This window comes from Cydia pomonella, chromosome 3, assembly GCF_033807575.1.
Source record: "Cydia pomonella isolate Wapato2018A chromosome 3, ilCydPomo1, whole genome shotgun sequence".
NCBI classification, from domain to species: domain Eukaryota; kingdom Metazoa; phylum Arthropoda; class Insecta; order Lepidoptera; family Tortricidae; genus Cydia; species Cydia pomonella.
This window is the reverse complement of record NC_084705.1, coordinates 20,389,618-20,414,657: the sequence shown is the minus strand read 5'-3', so window position 1 is coordinate 20,414,657 and position 25,040 is coordinate 20,389,618. Positions and strand designations below refer to the sequence as shown.

The following is a 25,040-nucleotide window of genomic DNA, read 5'->3' as shown; positions in this document are numbered from 1 at the left end:
TACTTTATCACTTTTCTGTTGCTTACATATTATTGTGATACTTGCTCAGATTAATATGACAAGTGATATGTGTACATATTTTTGATTGGTTAATCTGTTCAGATGCATATGTACCTTTCTATGCTCATTTATTTTTGAAGCCTTGGATTTGCTCATATATTTATGAACTCGACTGTACCTTAAGTGATGGATTTATCTATGTATCAGTCGGACAAAGGTCAAATTGTTTGTACGTAGCCGTGACTAATTCTTTGCAATTATTACGTACCTACTGAAATATTTCCCTTAGGTCGCATGGTCCGACTGGCTAGTCCGATCAATCGGAATACGAATATATTTTTTTCCCGCTGGCTCGATTGATCGGAGTATAAGGACTTCTCTAATTCTCGTAGTCCTACTATCGGAGTAACGGGATTTTAAAAGTTCGTCTAGTTCGATCGACCGAACCACGAGGTCGTGTTTTCTTCCTGTTGGATCGATTGATCGGACATAACTGTAGACTTGATATTATTGCTAAGTCCGGCTAATGACACATAAACGTTATCTCATCTTAACTCACTACTAGACACTGGCAATTGATAAGTTTTCTATATTTTCTCTGATAAATATGTAAGATTTTAAATTAAAATAAAATTTGGGTTAAGAATATACCTACAGGGTGGAATTAGATTTTGGGTCAGTAAGGGTAGCTACCAGATCCCGTGCTGCTAGGTAAAAATGGCCTTAAGAGACCATCCCTCGATTTCAAATTGATGAAAATTGGCGGTAACAGATTTCCGGTAAAACATACAGGGTGCGAGAAAAAGGTCATTTTGTTGTTGTTTTTGATGCCAATCGACTCCATTCCTACCCAGGATCACGTCGAAAGTAAGAAAACACTTTTGTTACCAGAAAAGTGTTAAAAACCAGATGTTGGTAGAGTACAAAATTAACCAAAAAATATCGGTCGGACTAACAGGAAAAATAAAAGTTGTGTGATCGGATTAAGAGGATTTTTCAAGGTCTCGTGGTTCGATCGATCGAACTAGACGAACTTTTAAAATCCCGTTACTCCGATAGTAGGACTACGAGAATTAGAGAAGTCCTTATATTCCGATCAATCGAGCCAGCGGGAAAAAAATATATTCGTATTCCGATTGATCGGACTAGTCAGTCGGACCATGCGACCTAAGGGAAATATTTTGTAAGTGGTCCTTCGAGCCGGTTGATCATAATCAATTGGGTACTTGACACATGTTTAATATTATAACAAAATTTAGTTAAATGGATAGAAAATGAGCCATCCATTATAAAAAATAGGAATTTAAAAAAATATATTGAGATTATAAAAAAAACAAGGCTCCGAAATCTCAGAAAAAAAAATCGTCTTTCAAAAACAGAAAAGAAAATTAGTACCATTCGATTGATTACATTTTATTGAAAATAAATTGTATGACAACTATACACATAAACGCAATATTTCAGGGTCAAAATGGCAATTTCCTTGATCTTCCATACATTTAGGACAGACTTATATGATGTGACGTCACATCACCTTATCATTTTGTTAGAGGCGTTTCAATCGTAGAGTGCGAGCGTCAGACTTTAACTCTCATTTCTGATCTTTGTGTTGCTTAAATGCCATGAGTCCAATATAGACATTTGATCTTCAGGAAAATCAAGATCGTTTGACATTATTTACAAAAAACTGTCAAGTAGCCAATTGTGCTGAACGCCAAAAGCAAGTATATATAGGTTAATTGATTGTATTTAACGTGTAAAGTCTAGCCAAATTATGCTGTAACGTTGGTTGCCTAAAGTTGACGTCTGACAATTCGGTTACCACAAAAATATGGCCATGTTCTTCAGCTGTCAAACACGGGGCACAGTTTTTCTTTGACTGCACATCTTATACAATCAATGAAGGTTTGATAAGACCGTATGCGTTGGATTAGTCTTGCCATTTGAGTGGAGACTTAAAAACTTAACATTGACTAAATGAAAATGCTCCATTATTCACGCACGTCCCATTGCGCAAAGGAGTCCCATTGCTGCCTTATGGCTTAAACGGAAGACTAAATTAATTACCATACAACTCCAAAGATGTCCGACCCTGCAGTTGTTCATGCATGCTTCTTATACGAGACCATACTTAGGTGCCATACAATCATAATGAAGGACTGCTTTAAAGTTTAAGGCATGTAAATAAATAAAAAAACGCATTTGAAATCACTACACGGCACCTTATTTTTTGCCCTTAGGTCGCATGGTCCGACTGACTAGTCCGATCAATCGGAATACGAATATATTTTTTTCCCGCTGGCTCGATTGATCGGAATATAAGGACTTCTCTAATTCTCGTAGTCCTACTATCGGAGTAACGGGATTTTAAAAGTTCGTCTAGTTCGATCGATCGAACCACGAGACCTTGAAAAATCCTCTTAATCCGATCACACAACTTTTATTTTTCCTGTTAGTCCGACCGATATTTTTTGGTTAATTTTGTACTCTACCAACATCTGGTTTTTAACACTTTTCTGGTAACAAAAGTGTTTTCTTACTTTCGACGTGATCCTGGGTAGGAATGGAGTCGATTGGCATCAAAAACAACAACAAAATGACCTTTTTCTCGCACCCTGTATGTTTTACCGGAAATCTGTTACCGCCAATTTTCATCAATTTGAAATCGAGGGATGGTCTCTTAAGGCCATTTTTACCTAGCAGCACGGGATCTGGTAGCTACCCTTACTGACCCAAAATCTAATTCCACCCTGTAGGTATATTCTTAACCCAAATTTTATTTTAATTTAAAATCTTACATATTTATCAGAGAAAATATAGAAAACTTACCAATTGCCAGTGTCTAGTAGTGAGTTAAGATGAGATAACGTTTACGTGTCATTAGCCGGACTTAGCAATAATATCAAGTCTACAGTTATGTCCGATCAATCGATCCAACAGGAAGAAAACACGACCTCGTGGTTCGGTCGATCGAACTAGACGAACTTTTAAAATCCCGTTACTCCGATAGTAGGACTACGAGAATTAGAGAAGTCCTTATACTCCGATCAATCGAGCCAGCGGGAAAAAAATATATTCGTATTCCGATTGATCGGACTAGCCAGTCGGACCATGCGACCTAAGGGATTTTTTGGCGCCATCGTATATATATATATATATAGGTATAGTACCTGGGCGACCGAGCTTTGCTCGGTTATAACTATTTATTCTAATATGGTGGTGTATAGGTGATAATCTTAACTACATTTTTTTACTAAATTAAACTTGTCTAAAACAATAAAAATTTAAAAATTATATATAAACTTGAACATATTATAAAAAACAAAACAAAAGTTAGTCACCGGGCGAGATTCGAACCCGTAACACTCGTTTAGCAGTCCGCGTCTTAACCCGCTGGACCAGACTGACAGTGGCCGGTAATACGAAATTAGCGACCATATTCTGCGTCGAAAGAAAAACGCATGAAAACTCGAAAACACGCGTTTTCCCAAACATAAGACTAATCTAGATCAATTGTTTACCCCCAAAAACCCCCATATACCAAATTTCAGCAAAATCGTTAGAGCCGTTTCCGAGATCCCGGAAATATATATATACAAGAATTGCTCGTTTAAAGGTATAAGATATATATATACACATATATGTCTGTTATTAACTGATTTTTTTCTTCTTTTTTAAGCTCAATAGCTATTTTACAACCTACAGGATGTAAATGAAATAAAATTCAAACTGTGACAGTATACGTTTAATATGTAACGTGACTATGTACACCTGGCGGTTCGGGAGCACCGCCTTCGCGGCGTAAACTATTCACAAAATATAGCAGCCGATGGCGGCGACGTCACAATCACAACACAACATGGCAGATCTCTGATCGCAATCACAACGCTGAGTATTCCCGGTTCATCAATTCCTTCCCCCTCGACACATAAAACGAGATTCCTAACAACAGGTCAGTCTAAAATTAGAATTGGAATAAAATTCGACAAAATACAACATTCAATCTTATACATTATGTATGCATCCATATTGCTTAATTTTAAATATGTATGTCTAAGTACATTAGCTACTTATACTAACACTGACACAAGTGAATGCGCGGGCGCGGCGCGTCAAGGCGCGTCGACGCGCCGCGTCCGGCGTCGGCGCCCACACACCGCACTCTTTGTAAAAAAGCAAAATAAAAAAAATATAAATTAGTTCGACTTGTTTGTTCACTTTCTTCACATTGGCAACTAGACGTGTGCTCGACTGTCGGACGAAGTTGACGTCGGTTTAGTTCGGTTCAAGGTCGGCGTAGGGGCTAGCTGGCGCACTTTGTCTTGCCGTCGAGCAGCTTGCGCCACAGGTCGAACTGCTCGTGGTAGCGCACCATGTGGATGGCGACGCCGCGCTGCACGGCACACGGGTGCGGCGCTACCTTCTTGTTGTAGAATTCTGGCGCGTGCACGCGGCGCACGCCGAGCCGCGAGGCCAGCACGCCGGTCACGAACACGTCCTCCAGCCGCAGGTAGCGCGCCGTCGGCGCCGCACGCAGCAGCCGCGGCACCGCGTCCGCCGTCACCAGGTACGCGGGGCCCGTCGCGAAGTCCGGGAACACGCTGCCCGGGTACTGCGCCGGCGGCACGAAATACTTGGAGCGCGGTGCCCGGGCCGGACGCGAGCGCCGCGCTACTTTGCCCCACACGGTGTTGGTGGCGTTCCGCCGTCCGGGCGCTTCCGCGAAGAGCAACAACTTGTTCACGTTGATGAACATGTCGTCGTCCGTCTTGAGCAACCGCGGCGCGCGCGGGCAGTACGTGTCGACCCATTCGAGCATCGACAGCGTTTTAAGCGTCAGGTTCGAGTAGCTGTCGACGGACCGGCCCTCGATGATGTCACCGTAAAGCGCGTCCTCGCGGTCCAGGGCCGCACGGTACTGCGGCGGCGATGCGCCTAGCACGAAACCCAGCGCCACGTCCGTGCGCTGCGCCGCGTGCCCCCACGTGAGCCGCACCGCCTCGCGCGCCGCCGCGTGCGACGGGGCCGACGACACTAAGATCACGAGCCTCAGCCGCGCGCCCAGAGCGGGGCACAGCTCCGGGTGCGGCCGAGTGTGCCCCGCCACGTACAAATCGCGGGTTAGCACCGCGCCCGGTGGGAGCGGGCCCTCAGTTGGAGGTTTCTTCTCTTTCTCGGCGGATGCCTTTTTGCCTTTTACGAGCTCAGCTTTATCGGGCGGAGGTTGAGGCGGTTGCGCTTCTGAAGCTGGCGATTGGTGCGCAGTAGAGTTGGGGGTCGAGTGTACGGGCACGGCGGTGCGGTTGACCTGGGTCGGCAACGCGGAGGGCGCGGCGGGCTGCGGCGCGGGCGGCGGGCGGCGCGCGGGCGCGCCCGGCGGCAGGCGCGCCAGCAGCAGGAGCAGCAGCGCGGCCAGCGCCAGCAGCGCGGCGGCGGGCGCGCGCCGCACGCCCAGCGCGCCCAGCACGCCCATGGTGCGCTCACGGGGCGCGGGTGGGGACGCGGGGACACCGGCACACCTGAAATAAACAGACGGTACATGTGAGCACTCCGAAGTAATAAAAATGTATAATATACAAAATGCATATATGTATATAATGCGCATGACATGAGCGCACAGTTAGTCGCAATAACTCATTGACTTGGCAATAAATTGAAGGGGAAGACTTGAACAGCTGTGCCACCAATTAAACTGACGACTGATAATAATAATTAAAAAGCGGAATACTTATATATTTCCTACGAATTAAAGATAAAGACAGTTTATTTTCCAAGTAGACATATTAATTTGACTTGACCGTTATTCGAAGCTTATTTAATAGAGATAGGCTGCACGTTTCCCGCCGGTTATTGCTATCTCTTTCTATACCCCTTCTACTTTTCTCCCTCCACCTGGCAGTGGGGATGACTTTGGTTCATTCCCAGATTTCAATTTGTTCTTCATTGGCGTCTAGTTTCCCGCCGCGGTTGGTCGCGCTCTCAAAAATATTATACAGAATAAGGATTGGAATTTATTTCGCAATATTCACCACATTCGATATCAAGCGCGACGGTTAAAATTTCATTTTTACGGTATAGTATCTACATACTAATACCAAAATACATTAATAATTGTGTGCAACAATACACGTAAGTCCTTAACATTTTTTGATATTCATGCAAAATATATCCGTAATTCTTTTCATTGATTCTACCCTCATGTGATATAAGTAATTATAAAGTAAAATTAAATACTGGGACTCTAAATATTTGCTGTGGAAAATGTACTTACCCTCCATTTTATAATGAAAATTGCTTAAACGGTTTTACCGTTCGTTCTTTGTTAATTGAATAGCATTTTAATACGGTTATTTGATTTAGAATCATGGACGATGCTAACGGAGAGTGTAGCAAAGCTGGTTCTCAGGGAAAACCTACACGAAATCGTGACCGGTCGTCCAGTTCCAGTTCATCGAGTAGTAGTAGCAGTTCTGCTAGCTCCTGCGCATCAGGCCCGAGGCGAAAACGGCACCGCAAGTCAAACAAAAGGGGGGGCACAAAAAAGGAGTTACTCAGATTGACAAAACTCGTTAGCGGCTTACAGGAACAAATAGCAAGATCAAACGAATGTGTTCGCCCGTACGATTATGTTTCAGATATTTCAGATTGCAGTCGAGATCTTTATGTGGAAAATGGACCAGACCAGGCCCCGCCTGTGCCCCTGGAACCAAAGCCGTTTGCTTTTGGACTCGGTACCAAACTGAAAGAACCGGCTATGCCAGGGACGTCAGAAGGTGAGTTAAAGCTATTGTGTGATATACAGCGGTTGAATCATAATGAATGGTTTAATCTACGCTATGCAGAGATACAAAAAGTGTATAATCACACTCCAGGCTACACTGACTTAGAAACTAATGACGAGGTTAAGGAATATGATCAAAATCCTCACTTAGTCCAGGCAGATAGGGCTTTCGGTGCATTAACTTACTGTATGCTAAAACAGCAGGAGGCCTTACACGCAGCCGTGCAGGATGTGCTGGCTTGGGCCCAGGGAGGCACGGAAATTGTACACGAGGCGCTTCGTGAAAAACTTAACAGTGTTTTTCTCAGTGGAGATTACTACAAGGTTTCTGAAGATTTTTTACAGGTTATATGTGGCCACAGAGCGGAAGTGATTCAAATGCGACGAAAAAATGTCAGAGATAAGTTGGTTAAATGCGCTTTACGAAAGATTCCTCCATCAGGAACGTCACTGTTTAACGCTGAGGCTTTTACGGCTGCAATTGAAAAATATGGCGGTGTGCGTAAATGTTTCTGGCCATTACCTAAGACTCCTGCTTCGCAAGCAGGCCCTTCAAAGATGACAAGTGCTCCCTCGCAGGGTGCAGCACCTCGTAAAGTACTCTCGCAGGGTGCTCGATATAATCACGCACATGCTGGTGGCAGTAACTATGAGAATCATGGCTATACTGATGCAAACAATATCCCACCCTCGCGGGGTGGCTACCATCAACCGTACCCTTCGCAAGGGTATCAAAATGCGTACAATCTCGCTCGCTCTAATACAAGGCCAGTTCCTGGATCCTCCTTTCGAGACCGACAGCCAAGGGACTATCAGCAAAGAGCTCGAGGAGGACGTAAGCGCCCTCATTCCCCCGCGGGGCAGAGACAGAACAAGCGAAGGAGATATTGACTTGTTACAGTTCAGGGCCGGCCGTTTAGCGGACTATTACAATATGTGGAGAGAAGCGAATGCTCCAGACTTTCTGTTGCGAATAATAAAAGGGTATCGCATACCTTTCATACAGAAACCGCCACTGCTTTATCCGAGTCTTCATCAGAGCAACTACGAGTGCCCACACTCGCCCGAAATTACAGCTGTTATCAATCAAATGAAGACTCAAGGTATACTGGAAGTGGCAGAACCTTCACCCAGTTTTCTCTCCACAATGTTTCTAGTACCAAAGAGCGACGGCACTGCTCGCCCTATTTTCAACCTAAAGGCCCTGAACAAATTCGTATTGACAGAACGATTCAATTTATTAAACGTTCATCGCATACCGGACTTTCTTCAACCAAGAGATTGGTTGTGCAAAATAGACCTGTCACAGGCTTATTTCCATTTACCAGTTGCCCAAGCGCACAGAAGGTTCTTGCGTCTTATCTACAGGCAAGAATTACTAGAAATGACCTGCCTCCCATTCGGTCTAACCACAGCGCCAAAGGTATTTGCGTCAATAACCAACTGGATTGCTCAGTCGCTGAGAAAGAAGAATATACGAGTAGTTGTATACCTCGACGATTTCTTGATTGCCCACCAGGTCAAAGAGACTCTTGTCAACCACGTAGACATAGTCCTAACAAGACTAGAATCACTGGGATGGATAGTCAACTACGAAAAATCAGTCTTGAAACCTCAGACAGGTCTGGTGTATTTGGGTGTTTATTGGGACCCGTGGTCCAATCAGAAGTATCTGCCGAAAGACAAATTACCCAAGTTAGTCTCACAGATACGTCAAATTTTAGACACCAACAAGACAAACCGGAAGGGGTTGGAGAAATTGGTGGGACTCCTAAACTTTGCGAGTTTCGTGGTTCACTTGGGAAGGCTAAACTATCGAGCCTTATTAAATCTCCTAAATCGGATTCCAGAAGTTTCGAAAAGGGTATATGCGATACCTCAAGATGCGAGGGACGATCTAGTGTGGTGGATGCACATTTGTCATTGCTCGTCTCGAATTCATGTGCCACCTCCGTCTCATTTTCTGACAACCGACGCATCAGATCTTGCGTGGGGAGCGCAACTAGATTATCAGTCTCTCTGGGGTCTCTGGACGAGTGCGGAAAAAGAGTTGCACTGCAATCAAAAGGAGATGCTTGCCATTCTAAACGTTTTGGAAGATCGTTGTCAGCTCCTGTCTCACTCGACGGTCCTAGTTCAGAGCGACAACAAGACTATTATAGCCTACCTCCGCAACCAGGGAGGAGCGAGGTCGACACCTCTCTTACAGCTAACGTACAGAGTTTTCCAATTGCTGGAGCAATATCAGATCCATCTAAGCCTGTTTTACTTACCAGGGAGGTACAACAGTCACGCGGATCATCTATCAAGATTGCGCGCACCTCCGGAATGGCATCTTCTTCCAGAAGGCACGGAGCGAGTATTTTCCAAGTGGGGAGTGCCAGTAATAGACCTGTTTGCTTCGGCGAGAGCTCATGTCGTAATCAACTATGTATCGATAGACCAAAACGACCACGAAGCCCTGTTTCACGATGCCTTTTCAAAGGTTTGGAATTTCGAACTGGCATGGATTTTTCCACCCCCGTATTTGATACCGAAAGTGCTGACTCACCTGAACCAAGCTTCAGGAACATTCCTATTGATAGTTCCTCGATGGCACCGTGTCTTCTGGCGTGCGGATCTCAAAGCTCGTGCCATAGCAGCTCCCTTTACACTAGGTCACCTAGACAAGATCCTTCTGGACGTGACCACAAATCTACCGCCTCCGAATGTCCACGAAATGACGCTAGAAGTCTGGAAGTGTGGGGGTGGTCGGAAAGTCTAACGGGCTGGAACTCTGCACAAATTGCCCTTCTTCAATCATCTTGGCGCGCCTCTACGCGCAAGACGTATAATACAGCTTGGAAAAAGTGGGTAACTTGGTCGACGCAGCATAAAGTAAATACTACACAGCCTTCGGGTCCAGAGGTTGCCAAATACTTATCAGACCTTTACTTGGTCGACAAATTATCTTACAAGACAATTCTTTTATATAAATCTGTAGTATCAACTCTGTGTAATACGGATTCTGCGGAAAGATTAAGTACTCATGTCCTTGTTAAGCATGTGCTAAAATCCATAGCTTTAAAAAACCTCCAATTTGGAATGTGGAAGTCTTGATTGATTATCTTAGAAAATCAAAAATTAACCATGACAATATTTTTGAGGCTTGCAGAAGAACGGCATTGCTCCTCCTTCTCTGTTCGGGCAGGAGAATACACGATCTTACATTGCTAAATATCGATTGTAATCACTGCATATTCACCGATAATTCTATAATTTTTTGGCCTATTTTCGGGTCTAAAACTGATTGTGCGGATTACAGACAATCAGGGTGGAGATTGCTTACTAATGAGACGTGTAAAAATCTTGACCCTGTTTTTTGGATTCAACAAACATTCTCGATTTTAAAAAGTAGAAGAGAATCCGCCAATTGTAATAGCCTCTTTATTTCTCTCAGAGGTGATGTTAAAGCCGCATCGCGTGCTCTGATTGCAGGTTGGGTTAAATCTGTGTTTAGGGAGGCAGGCATAACGGCAACACCTGGGAGCATACGTGCTGCTGTAGCTTCTAAGAATTGGGTGGACAATTGTTCTGTAGAAGATATTCTGTCACGAGGTAATTGGCGTTCTGAAAATACTTTTAAAAATTTTTACAGACGCGAGGTTATGCCTGCGCCCACCTTGAATAATACCATGAATATATCAAATTTGTTTGCAGCAGTTGATTAGTTATAATTCAGCTAGAATCAATCATTATTAGTTAGTCCTAAGGATATTCTGATTGATACCTATACATATTTATGACTACTTGTCTTCAGAAATGTTGTTTCAAATATTGTTGATTACTTTATCAACCTGTACGGTTTTTAAAATTGTATTAATCTAACATTAATTATGAAATACTAATTAGAAACGAATTTCAGGTAGCAGTACCTGTGCAAATCGTGTTTAAGAGAACAGGGTCTTACTTCCATTGCTATATGTATTCCAATATTTCAGATTTCCATATGGTATTTATCGATTTAAATTACTTTACCAAAGCTGTACTATGTATTGTGAACCCTTAATTAAAACTGATGTACGATCATCTTCTTGTTCATTTTGAAACAATCTAGCATATATATTTACATCCCACAAGTGAACTAGTATACATTTTATACATTCTATGTCACATTGGCATCTTAAGTCCTCCACCAGGCGATAACAAACATGTCTCAATTAAATAAGCTTCGAATAACGGTCAAGTCAAATTAATAGACGCGTTTTACCTACCATTAAAACGCATATTAATTTACTTACCTTATTCGAAGCTTATGAGTAAACTCTGCCTGGTTTAATTTCGATCCAATGAAGAACAAATTGAAATCTGGGAATGAACCAAAGTCATCCCCACTGCCAGGTGGAGGGAGAAAAGTAGAAGGGGTATAGAAAGAGATAGCAATAACCGGCGGGAAACGTGCAGCCTATCTCTATTAAATAAGCTTCGAATAAGGTAAGTAAATTAATATGCGTTTTAATGGTAGGTAAAACGCGTCTATATAAATAAATAATTATTATTACCATTTAAAAAAAGACACATTGTAATTACAGCGTTTGCTAATACATTACAATCTTAATAATAACCATTTTTATTTAACCTAATATGTAAAATCACTACATTAGACTACTTAATTAATACTGCGATTCAAATATTCGTTTACATTGTTGTATGAGTTGTGACCACTTGGATGCGAACACATCAATGTGCGGTGCCACATTAAGCACAGAGTTGAGCGGTGTATAGCGGCGCTTGACGCAGCAGCCCGCTGCGCGCAGGCGGCTAATATCTATAAACTATTGTCCGGTGCACTTCGATCTTTGTAGATGGGCAAAGTAGATGCCCACCAGCAACATATCATAAATAAATACATTACTACAGAGGCCGGGACGAAAGGGGTGGCACGTTTCTGAACGAACCTTTAGAATATCAATTTGTTGCAACCAAAATTAAATTATATCCTCTTCTCAATCTCAATAATCAATCAGAACTCAATAGCAATAGGTACTTGTCGCTAGATATGTATATAAACAAAATTTATATATTAAGCGTTGTAGTCTAAACTGTAGAGTTACAGTTTAAAATACTAAAACACAATGCATTTCGGGTTAAAAGATGCTTAGTAAACGAAACATTAAGCATGGAGTACAACGCCCACAATGTTGAAGACTTTTTAGTTCCTGCCAGTTCTTTAAAATATGCCAAAAAGACGTGTTCTGAGAAACTGTGGGCATTTTTGTTGGTTTTCCAATTTATAAAATTGTCATAAGTAACCATATATTTTGCCTTTGATTTTGTCGGCAGCAAGTTCTGTATAGCCAATTCTGCTTCGGCTCTTAATTCAGGTGGGGTGCAATCAATAATCATTTCTTCGTCGGTAGTTTCATCCGAACTCATATTGAATTATTTATAACAAAACAAGATTACAAACAAAAAAATTAAATCCTATAAAATAGAATTATAGCGAAGTTTCCCGCCAAACCTTTTTTTTTCTATACGGTTAGAGACACGTTTGAGTAGAAATTTTTTCCGCTACCTAATATTTAGATGAAATATTAATATTCCAATGTATATATGAATAGTTAAGAAAAAAAATTATAATAATATGTTACTTGTTATGTTCATGTTGATTTATTATGTAAATAAAACTGCACTAAGTACACATACCAAATCGTTTATTGTTTTTTTTTTAATACGCATAATGGCAGAATGTCATGATGCCTGTGCCACAAATTTATGTGGAATAAAAATTAAAAAAGTGGACTTTACCGGCGACCTTGACTCTTAACGTCTTACGACCTCTTGCTCTAGCCGCACCTAAAATGTCATACTTCGCAGCCTTTTATAAGGAACATAACATCAATATTTCATTGCATGTTTGAGAAAATAAATAAATATTATAGGGACATTCTTACACAAGTTGACTAAGTCCCACGGTAAGCTTAACCCATTCATTGCCGACGCCTCATATTTTTACTCATCACGCAGTGCCGCCGCCTTCCACGCGACGACGCGAATTCGCGTCCGCGGCATTACGTTAACATTTCATGGACGCGAGTTCGCGTCCGCGGCATTAGGTTAACCTATTTCAAGGGCGCGAATTCGCGTCCGCGGCATTACGTTGTCAAGGACGCAATTTCGCGTTTTCGGCATCGTAAGTGAAATTTTTGCGCCTAAAAACAGTTTTTGTCGAAAACGTATTCAGTATAGACGTGACGGCCGTATACTTCAGACGTATATGAGTTTTTAATGGTTTTTAGTAAGATTATAAAAGTTAAAGAAAGTGTTTAGATAATGGACAAAAATATTCAATATTAAATGCAACCCATTTTATTATAGTTAAATATACAGTCGAAAATGTTTAGTACCCCTGGACATAAACATCTCTGCGTATCTAAATTATTTTAGTAGTTTGTATTATTAATTGCCACAATCACTTATAAAGTATATGGCACATGATTAAATTACTATCATTAAATATTTTTCGCGATAAAAGGTAAATGACAATTACCTAATATAAACATAATGGACGGGAATCCGCCTCCGCTTCACCCGAAATGAAAATGTTGAGTATTACAAATGTGTTTATTTTAATAACCGGTAACAGTATACAATTTGTCTTTAAAAATTACATCTCGGGATAAGTTTTTTTAAATAAGTGTTTTTCTAGCAAAAACTATTTTTTCTAAATTACAAATGCACTGAATCCAAAAACCGAAGTATAATATTCTCCTTCAAAAAATAAATAAATAGTTGTTTTCTAGTAAAAAAACGAGGCCGCGAAATCGCGACCCCGGAATTACGATCGGACGTGAATTCGCGTCTTCGGCATCCGAGATAAGAATTATGAAAATTACAAATGCACTGAATCTAAAAACCAGCAACAGTATAATATTATCCTTCATAAATAAAGTAACATTTTGGTATCAGCATTTAAGTACAGTTGTTTTCTAGCAAAAAAAAAACACAACTCGAGGACGCGAAATCGCGTCCTCGGCATAACGATTACACATAACATGGGACGCGAATTCGCGTCTTCGGCATCCGAGATAAGAATTATGAAAATTACAGATGCACTGAATCCAAAAACCAGCAACAGTATAATATTATCCTTCATAAATAAAGTAACATTTTGGTATCAGCATTTAAGTACAGTTGTTTTCTAGCAAAAAAAAAACAAATAACTAGCATTACGATTACACATACATAGGACGCGAATTCGCGTCTTCGGCAATGAATGGGTTAAGAAGACTTGTGTTGTGGGTACTCAGACAACGTTATATATAATATACAAATACTTAAATATATAGAAAACACGCGGAACAAATATCTGTGTTTATCACACAAATAAATGCCCTTACCGGGATTACACCCCAGAATCATCGGCTTCATAGGCAGGGTCACTACCCACTAGGCCAGATCGGTCGTCAAACGTAACCAATGCTCTTATGAACGTCAAATAAAGCTACGCCAGCTCTAACCCTACTACGCTGACCCGAGAATTAAAACATATCCTCGTGAACTGCGGCTGGAGGAAAGCGCGAGTACGGACGATGACGCACTTCGCTTATATTAGGTACTTACATATCTACCTTTTGACACACACTACCGTATTTTTTGTTGAAAGTTTAAAACATATTACCATTATGATATGGTAAAGATGTTACGTAGAATACGCCAGCTTTGCTGCAAAGTAATTGTGACTAAGATACTTCAGATGACTTCGATTCAGCTGATCTTAATCCCTTTAGTATTGATTCAAATAAAATCAAACTTCTAATACCTAAACAAGAAAACTTCCAAGGCTCTCACAAGAGGCGATGAGGGCTTTCAGGGGCGAGAAAATAGTGGTTATGTAAGTTACGTTACATAACCACTATTTACGATAACAATTTGCCGTATTCAGTGCAGTGTCAGAGTGCACTGGATATTGATACGGCGGCTCGGCCTCAGGCAGCGGATCGTATATCGGCACACTCGACACCGGAGCCTCCCGCGGCCTCCGCGCTGTTAATTGCCTAGAGCCCGACTCTACTCGCGACGCACTCGACAGCTGAGGACGCATATCAGAGCTGAATGAAAAATCGATCTTGCAATCACCTTTATTTACACCTTTAACACACACCTCGATCACGTAATAAATGCAAACAGTCGTGCTTATTAAATGCTCTTTAATCGAATTATGTAGTCAGGCCTTGGTGTCTGCGCTTATAGATTATTAGCGAGTGACTGCCTAATTTATCTAATTGCTAGTTACGAGTCGCAAAACGGTTAGCGACGTTGATAAGCATCAGGGATTTGTTTGCGCGGCGCTTATTTTCGGCAAATAGAAAAGATTGCAGTAAGTAACGGAAACAATGTTTACTCATTTATCTCCATAAATAAACTGTACTTATAGTTATAATTCTTTAACTGTATAACAGCTTACGCACAATGCTACACGTGGTCGCTGGCGAATTGCGCAAGAGATGGCGTGTTGCGCGACTACGACTGTATAGGTTTCTATATAGACGATATTTATTGAAAGGTCGGAATCTGGCACCTAGGATTCCTTGCCATCACACATTTCTTCACAATGTTTGAATTTCTTCAATCAGACTAACGACTGACCAGTTTTTATTATTTGTGTTATCCCTACTAATATTACATGAAAATGCGAAAGTAACTCTGTATGTCTGTCTGTTACTTCTTCACGCTTAAACAGCTGAACCGATTTAAATGAAATTTGGAATGCAGATAGTTTGAGGTCCGGGGATTGACATAGGATAGTTTTTATCAATTATCATCATCATTCAACGCAGGCGAAGTTGCGGGCAGAAGCTAGTGCAGTATTTTGATCTGTTGATAACACCAAAGTTTGGTGTTTGTATGTTTGTCCATTATAAGGATGTAAAAAATAACAAATACCTACAGGTCTGGTATGGGGTTCTCTTAATTTTTAATTTCTTTGCACTTGCTGCTAAGGGCCAACACTCGTTTCGATACAACGCCGTAACGTTGCACGACGCCGCGACGTGAGATGACGTCGTATCGTGTGGGTATGTGTGTTGGCCCTAACCCGTTATTCATACTTGCGTATTTATACATGCAATTAATGTTCCCACCCTCCCACCGCAAAAATAAATACGCAAATAAATATAATTAAATATATTCATTGCATGTAAAAATACGCAAGTAAGTATAGCACGTTATCTTTTCGCGGATTAGGAAAGTAATATTTTTTGCCTTAATTAATATGGATTTCCGCAAAGTAATGCCTGATTCTATTCCTTTTACGTCTGTGGGCTTATTGTATTCGTTATTATAAGACTCACTACGATCGTATATAAATCTAATGGCATTATTAAAACTAGGAATTTGGTTTTTCCGTTAAAGATTATTATTTCCAGTTTTAGTAGTGGCAGTAAAGATTATAACTACACATTTGATCGAAAGAAACAACGGTTCACATAACGCGGTTCTTGTGACATTATTATGGACTTACGGAGCGATTATTTCCAAAATAATATTCACTTTAAAGTGAATAATAACAACAACTTTGTGACGAATCTTAAAGTTATATTGGAATTAACTACTTAAATAAGTAGTGAATACAAAATACATGTATATATACATGTCATTAATTCTTAAATTTAATAGTATCGAGTGAAACTATTGTGCCATAGGGACAGACGGACGAACAAGACATATAAGTAACTATACTTATTTATACTTAATAAGAGTTTCGTTGTTGCCATTTCGGCTACGGAACACAAACACACAAATCGAATAGAACTGAAATAGTTTACAGTTATAGTACTTAGTAGTACTACGACCGGATGCACGTCTTAGTGACGGAACTTTTGCGAGATCGGGGTTTTCCTATTATCAATGATTTTCCCCGTACTGGTAAGTAGAATAGATTTTTACAGAAACCTTAATTTGCAAAAGGTGATGGGGGGGGGGAAGGGGTGTAATATTTAATGGTAGAATGTGGGGTGCTAATTAAAAACCTATATTTCTGAGCTTGAAGGGGGAGAGCGCCGCGCCGCTCGGCGCCAAGTAGAAGTATCTCGTCACTCACTATTAAGAGGCAACAGGAGTGGTCATTTCTCCATACAAACGTACTCGACTGTTTCCTCCGCGGTTTTTGAAGCTCCAGCAATGATTTTTTCAACACAGATTATTATTATTAATATCTGTGTCGGACTGTTTTGCTTTTTTTGATATTTTGGTTTCGTAAGGCGCTAGTGCACTTCAAATATTCGCAAAAACGGCCTAATTTACTAGGCTGCAAAGAGAAGCATGGTATTCAAAACTGACATCTATTAGCCTAAAAAGCAAAACAGTCCGACACAGATAATTTCATTACCATTTAGATCTCAAAATTTCGTTACATTTGGTTAAGTTTTGGAGGAGGGAACAGTCGAGTACGAAACATCGTTTTTTTGAGATTTTTACGCAGGATTTTTCGCCTAACCTGGCGTTGTCCTTATCGCACTAGTTTTAAGAACCGCTTCCATTAGCGAGACGGATATATTCGCCTGAAATATTTAAATCTCAGCTCCAGTATCCTCTTAAGTGGCTTTAGGTGCACAGGTAAGCAGTGGTAACATTATTATTGCAATCGCGCAGCAGTCTCCCTGCCTCGTAGAGGTCGCGGAGTTAGCCAAAGACAATAAAGACCACGCATAGACAATTTGCACAATGATAAAAGTGTAATAGAATGGAGTGTGTTAAAGGGACGTCGCAACACGAGCTGAATGGCGAGGCGTTACATTGGTTGCGTAAGGGAGAATGCGCATACCACAGTACCTCACCACTGGGTTGGGCAACGCGTGCTGACGCCGCATGACGTGCTGCGGAAGAAGGCAGATGGTAAGTCACTAGTTTAGCAACCGTAGTATTCATAAACGAATATTCATCTGACAGCGCAATACAAAGCGCGTGATTTAGACTCATAAGCTTTGTTACAAGTACTAATATGTTATCAGAATTCAGAATTGATAACCGATCCAGCTACTGCGATGTATTTTTTTGAATTGCTTTGCTGAACACCGCATTAAGCTAGAATAAACAAATCTCTTATTTACTCAATTGCGTGTCAGATGTTAATTAATAAGTACACTAAGTAGATAATGGAGTGGATCTGACCTCTGCTTAAATAACTTTATTATACGGGTGATAATTATAATAGGTATGCAATATGCAATTGATAAATCAAATACCAAAGCCCCGGTGAGCCCGCTGCTGCCGCTGCGCCCTACTTTTTATTTTTATACCACGACGGTGGCAAACAAGCATACGGCCCGCCTGATGGTAAGCAGTCACCGTAGCCTATGGACGCCTGCAACTCCAGAGGTGTTACATGCGCGTTGCCGACCCTTTAAAAACCTGTACACTCCTTTTTTGAAGAACCCCATACTGTAGCCCCTCGGGAAAACCTCGGCAGGAAGCTCAATCCACAGCCGAAGCGTTCGCGGGAGGAAATTCCTCTTAAACCGCACAGTACGCGACCATTTAGGTTCTAGGGAGTGAACATGAACACCCTGCCGACGGCGAGCGGTGCGGTGATAGAAAGCGGCCGTTGGCATCATGTCAAACAATTCTTCAGAGCACAGCCCATTGTACAAGCGGTAGAACACACACAAGGAGGCAGTCTCTATTTAGACTTAAAAGGTTCAATACCGCTTGTGAGTTTGGGATCGACGACGATTCGTACAGCGCGTCTTTGGACTGAGTCGAATGGTCCAAGCTGGCAAGCAGATGCTCCTGCTCAAAGGTGACAGCAATACTCCATATGGGATCTGACTTGCGATTTATATAGCAGCAGTCTTTGCCCCGGAGTAAAGTATCGCCTCGCTTTATTGAGCACACCGAGTTTTTTGGATGCCAGCGCAGCCTTTCCTTCCAGTTGGCTACGGAATTGGACGTCACTAGACATGTCGACACCGAGGATCCCAATACTCCCTGACATGCTAAGGACTGATTACTTGCATATAATCATCCGTTGTTACGTCAAAATATGGCAAAATTTATTTTACTTACATTTAAGTATTTCCTAATAGCACCCATAATCATGTACAATTGGTGCTATTTGTTGGAATATGGCGACAACCAATAATTTATTCATATTTTTACAAAGCCTTATCATATTTTCACTGTAAATTTGATAATGGGCCGGTGACGTGTCCCTGAGGGCTGTTATCGACAAAGGACTCCATGCCCACGCTCGTGACCAATGTTAACACTTTCGATGGTGCCTCGGAGTTTTGTTGTGTTATTTTTCACCTCAGCAGCTCGTAGAAGGGTTAAGTAATCCTTGTTTGAATTTCATAAAACATTCACATTCGCGAGTGTCCTACGAGTACACACACAGCTACGTATATTCATACGAATGTCAATGACGGGCATTTTAGATGAAATACACAGATCTTGAATGATATCGCTTGATTGCGGGGTATTTCCCATTCCTACATAGTCGGGCGCCGTCTATACAACGGTAGGTATGATTGTTCAAGATGAGAATGCGCAGAATACATAATTCAGTAATCAATTAACCCGCAATTCTGTTAACTGTAGTCATTAGTATTGTAGTAGATTTTGCATTACTTTAGATAGTTATGTTAAGTTTATGTGGATGCCTAATCGCGTGTTTATCGCCAATTGAAAATGAAAGGCGGCGTCTCGTTTATTACCGCCGTCTACGTTGACCATCGTGGCTTTATAAAATACTAGCTGTACAAATACCTATATAATCACACTCGAGTATTGGAGGTACATAATACCTGAGGTCGCTATCGCGCCGTGGGTACTAAATGACCTGACACGCGCTGCATCAAAGATCTGAAAGGCAGTGGCTAAACGTTATATATTAGTCCAAGTCGGATCTAAAATGAGAACATAATTTGTTGCGCGATAGGGTATAGATAGGTTGAGCGTTAAATGACTCCGATTCGATAATTCGAGTCTTTTACTTGTTTGCAGCCATCGTGGCTTATAAAAGAAAAAAAAACTTCATTCAAATCAATCATCAATTAGGTATAGTCCCCTGTGCGAAGTTTCCGCGTCAAACCCAGCGCCTTCACCTTTATCTCAGTCGTGTATAACACATTTAAATAATTAGGTACCGTCACGCAGGTTTAATCATCACTTCATTAATTCACGGAATCATCTTATAAAGCGAGGTTTTTTAATGATTGTTATGTGCCTATGAAGGTCAGAGGAGTAGAAGGACAAGGCTGAGAAATCCCGTTCATGATTCAAAAACACTAAAATTAAGTATCTAAGTAAAGTGAATTGTGAAACAAGAGTAGGTTAGCTATTCACACTTAAACAGACCATATCGCCGTCGAAAGTGCCGCTGTGACCGACTGATCTACACCGTTCCATGTGTTACGTGATCTATCATAACATGGCCTAATGCGAATGAAATTTCATTATTTATTATTTCAGTTGAGACTCTTAGAAGGTAAAAAATAGACTTTCCTGTGTTAGGTTAGGATGAACTGCAGCTGTATCAAATGGTAAGTAGGTAGATTTAGACTTGTAATTGACATACGATAAATAAATTAGCAGGTAATAAAATAATATACAATTTATTTAACCAAAACAGCGAAGTCTCTCCTAAAAACCCCGGGATACGGGCTATCAGCATCAAGTGAAGCTGTCGCAACTTCCACCATTTCGGCATTAGATTTTCGGCAGAGACGTATCGATGAAGCAGATGTGTAACGAAAATAACGAAATCAATGTGGCGAGATAGCTTTGTCGGTTCTCGACCACTAAGTACCTATTGAAAACTGTTGTGCGATCTTCTTGTTTTCCAGTCGGGGTCATGATCCAGTCAGTACTTTAGAGGAAGATGCAGCGGTGAGAACGAGAGTATTTGACAAGATTTATTAAGCTGCTTTTATTTGATACTAACGACGCTGGATCTCCAAATAAATAAAAAATAGGATTAGAATTTTATATTCAAAAAATCTTTCTAATGACGACGTAACTATAGTTCAAATAATTTCAGAATACAAATTTTTAAGTGTCTGGATATGATTATTTCTTGACATTTTCCTAGAACTTTATTCTAATCTAAATTAACCGAACAATTGATGATTAGCTGAACAACGAAAGTATGTAGTCATTTTTTTTAGTTGGTACTTTGAATTTACACATGATTATATATGATCCCGTATTCTTACCCGACCCGACCAAAGACGGCAGTGGTCATGTCGTCTAGGTCTTTGGCATACTTTAATACAACCCAACAGCAACAACCTCATTATACTCAAGTCACCGCCCGCATCTGTCTGTTAGTTCGCGATAAACTCGTAGTTATAATGTAGTGGTAGTATTAGTATCCCACTGTAAAGTCAGCATCAAAAGTAGCGGATCAAATAACGCATCATAAGTATCTATCATTCTGTAACAGCTCAACAAAAAGTGATGTCTTCAATATAGAACAACTAAGAATGTAAAAGATATACTTTAGAACGTGAATTTTAGAAATTTATCTATATTTGCAAAAGTTATTTGGGATGTCAGATACTTTTGCCGCGTTGTTTCATCCGCTACTATTGATGCTGACCCTACAGCAAGAGTATATAAACAGGTTACATTAGTACAGGCTAATTTATGTTCGGCTAGTATACCTAGGTACTTGCAATAACAATAATTACTAGCGGAACCCTCTCTTCTCTCTTGTATCTCCTTTTTTATTAGAAATTAACTACCAAGGTTGTTTTACAAATTTTTATAAATTACAATCTTTCGTGAGAAATGCCCCCGTTAGATAAAATATTATTTAAGTATATCTTAAATAGGCAAATAATCGCCAAGATTATAATTCAATTCTATAAGTACAAAGTAAACATAGAAATGTATCTGTTAGTGTTTCAAATAAGAAATATAAGAAACGGTTTATTCCTTACAAACTATTATTATTGTATCTAAGTACATACCTTACAAACTATATACTTAGATACAATAATAAAAAATGTAAAATCTAAAAATCAATTTGGCAACGCAGTTTTCTGTTGCGCCACCTGTTCCGGTGCGGGACTCGGTAGATTTCCACGAAACCGCCGAAATATCACACACTTCGGCCTGAAGTCCGCGCTCGCGATGTTTTCCAGCAGCGGCCGCGGCACGCGCACCACAAACGAGCTGAAGTGCATGTAATGCCGCGATCGCAGCTGGAATACTTTCAGCTCGTAACGTATCTTCTTGCGGACATATTCCACCAAATCTTCTGCCGTGGCGGAAACATGCAAATGCGGCGCGATACATACAGCCACTAGTTTTATAATTATACTCTGGGATACTAAGTTACTAACATAGTCTTAAAGAAAAATTGTAACTAATATTACATATATGGGTATAATACCTGAAATAAATAGTTCAATTTAAATTTCAATAAAGGGCACCTCGTGGGCTGAGCTCTGAGCTGCGATAAAAATATTGTGGAAAATTCTAACTCAAGCTGATAAACGCGCGAAGCTTCAAGCAGGTGACGCGGCAATCGTTTTAGAAACAACATGTCTTTAAATATGCTAAATCTAAATCCAAACAAACAGAAACTACAGGTTACATACTTTTGTTTGTCTGATTCCATGACGATTGGAACCATTTACCTATCTATTTTGTGGGTGTATTGCGTGGCTAGAAACTAGAAACGAACATCGCAACTTCGGCTACTCACCATTGACTTTTATATTACTTCTTAAAGACGGGTTTTTACGGGCACTAAGAATGGGGCCAGCACACTCGTGAGCACACGAATGCGAACCAATCGCGCAGTCCAAAGCAACTAGTTGCGATCAATCGCACGCGTGATGCGTACTCATCAACCAATTTGTGCCATTCCACTAATCCACTAGTGCACACGAATGTTCGGTCAGAATTATATGAAAGGAGCCTAATAGGCCTATCTATACTTTTGAATACTTTTTGCTACTCACTAAAAGTAGAAAGAGCACGCGCGCACAAGGGCGCACGTGACACAGCTTGAGTTGTAGCATCCATAACCTACAATAAAGTCCGCTTTCTATTGGGTGGGCCTTAAGCTTGTTAGCCATTGTCATTATCACAATACACAATAATGTTTTTAAATTTATTTTCCATTTTGCTGAATAGGTACATTAATTATTTTAGTCATACCATAATTTGTATGATTGTTAGCTTTGATTTTTACTCATGATTAATAATTATATTTGAGTAATTTCCATTACAATACATTGATAAAATAATACAAGGAGTGTTGTAATACCAATAATAGAATTAGGATAATAAACAGTGTACATTTTACATCCATAAAAAATGGGGAAAAAATTGTAACAGAAAAGATGCATGAGAATAGAATTTTCCTACATTAAATGTAATAACAATAACCAAGCCAGTAAAAGAGTATTAAAATATTATAGTATACCTAACAATATATACAAGGTAATAAATAAATATTTTTGAATACTTTTTCTACATATTTCTTTGAAATAATTTAAATATGTATGTAACCATCTTCTTCTTCTTCTAGTAAGCCAACTGAGATATAGCTTCTGATTACACAGGTGTGTAAATGTGTACTGACTGGTTTGAATTAAAAATAAGTAACTGATGATGGAGGAACTTAGCCCATTTATCAACTAACAGCTAGTTATTTTCAAAACAAGACTTAATGACATAATATTTTGATATTTGATATCTTAAACTGAATGCTTATGTTACACTTATGTCTCACCTGTATTACATGGGTACATTGTGGTTAATTAGGATTATTATGAACTTACAATTCAGGGAGACATTTTGTGTGATGAGAGAGTATTTTTTCCCTCATCAGGGATGTCTTTGTACTCGTAGCATTCAGTATAAACATTTTATATGCTACTGCTCAATACTTACAATTAATACACTCTTTGTCTATTGACTACATTTTGCTTCTTATTATTTCAAAACAAGTATAAGCAATATATATTCAGCATTTGGTAGACATCTGCTTTTTTAAGGAATTATTTATATTTATGAAAATAAAGCATTTATTTCAACATCTTAGAAAAGTAATGTTTTTCTGAAATATTGATAACTCTTTTATGTCTAGTATGATGTGTCTAATGATCAAGGAGCCCAGAACTTATACTAATGTTTGTATTCAGGATCTATCATGTTTCCTTACAATGTATTCAATGCATAAACATTAATTATTAAGTTATACAATTGATTGATTACTACTCGAGAGTCATGGTCCCAAATCACACAGATTTAATAACATGATTGGTCCCAAAGAGTAATTTGTGCAAGCCAGTATACAACATAAAAACAACTAAGTACTTAAATACTGCTAATTTGCCATTGTTGAGACATAAATAGACCATGAAATTACCAATAAAGAAGGATGATTATAGATAACAATGTTGAAGTGTTAACTAATGTTGTAAATGCTAAATTGTTTCATGAAATCCAATGATTTGCTTAATAATAAATAGTAACAATGCGCCTAGACAGTGGTCGGTGGTCAGACAGCCTTAAGAAACCAAATAGTGTAACTCCCAGTACAATACACAGACAATTCAATAAATATAATAACAAAACCACAATGGGACAAGCAAAAGCAACAACTGTGCAAGTTGTGACACAATGACAGATGCAATTCCCACTAAGGCACTGGATGATGTGTTATTGAAAACAAAACTGCTTATTAGAATACAATAAGTTCAACATCACTTTAAGGCATCAGCGTTTCTCCGAGTTATATGATCAAATATACAGTTAATAAGGTAATTTATTAGTTGAGAGACAAATTCCGCACGAATGTAAATATGACAATATTAATATTACTCGTAATTTTCCTAGAATACCTGTTAGGGCACTTTCGAGGGAACGTTAATAAAATGTGTTTAATGCACTTACCATGCGAGTGCTGAGGCTTAGTTGGTAGGGGAAGTAGCAGCTAAGGTTTTTGGAGTTGACACATGGCAGGTCAGCTGCTCCTCTCACTCACTACACGAAACTCGGGCTCTGCGGGCACCCTGACCGTGCACTCTACTCCGCCACTCACCCATCGAATGAAATGACGAATGACGTGACGTGACAGTTGACTTGAAAATCCACAGATAGTATAAATATACCATAATTGCGTTTCGTATCTGCACTTAACGCATACTTAATGTTATTTAATTTTATTTATTTATTTCAAAAGACAGCAATGGTCCATAATGGTTAGTAACATTGAAGGTTTAAAACTAGGTGTTAGTAGAACAAATACAAAAAGACA

The 25,040-nt window shown here is 40.0% G+C and overlaps 1 protein-coding gene across 1 annotated transcript; it reads right to left on the bottom strand.

The window, feature by feature from the left end:
• Nucleotides 1–3,730: 3,730 nt before the first annotated feature.
• LOC133516258 (beta-1,3-galactosyltransferase 5-like) lies at nt 3,731–25,040 on the bottom strand. Its single transcript, XM_061849096.1, has 2 exons — nt 24,677–25,040; nt 3,731–5,519 (listed from the first exon to the last, which is right to left on the bottom strand). Exon 2 carries the CDS (start codon nt 5,471–5,473, stop codon nt 4,304–4,306), a length of 1,170 nt encoding a protein of 389 aa, XP_061705080.1. The 5' UTR covers nt 5,474–5,519; nt 24,677–25,040; the 3' UTR covers nt 3,731–4,303.

Excerpts from the sequence above, each read along its gene's own strand:
- LOC133516258 (XM_061849096.1), bottom strand. The coding sequence starts at position 5,473 with ATGGGCGTGCTGGGCGCGCTGGGCGTGCGGCGCGCGCCCGCCGCCGCG.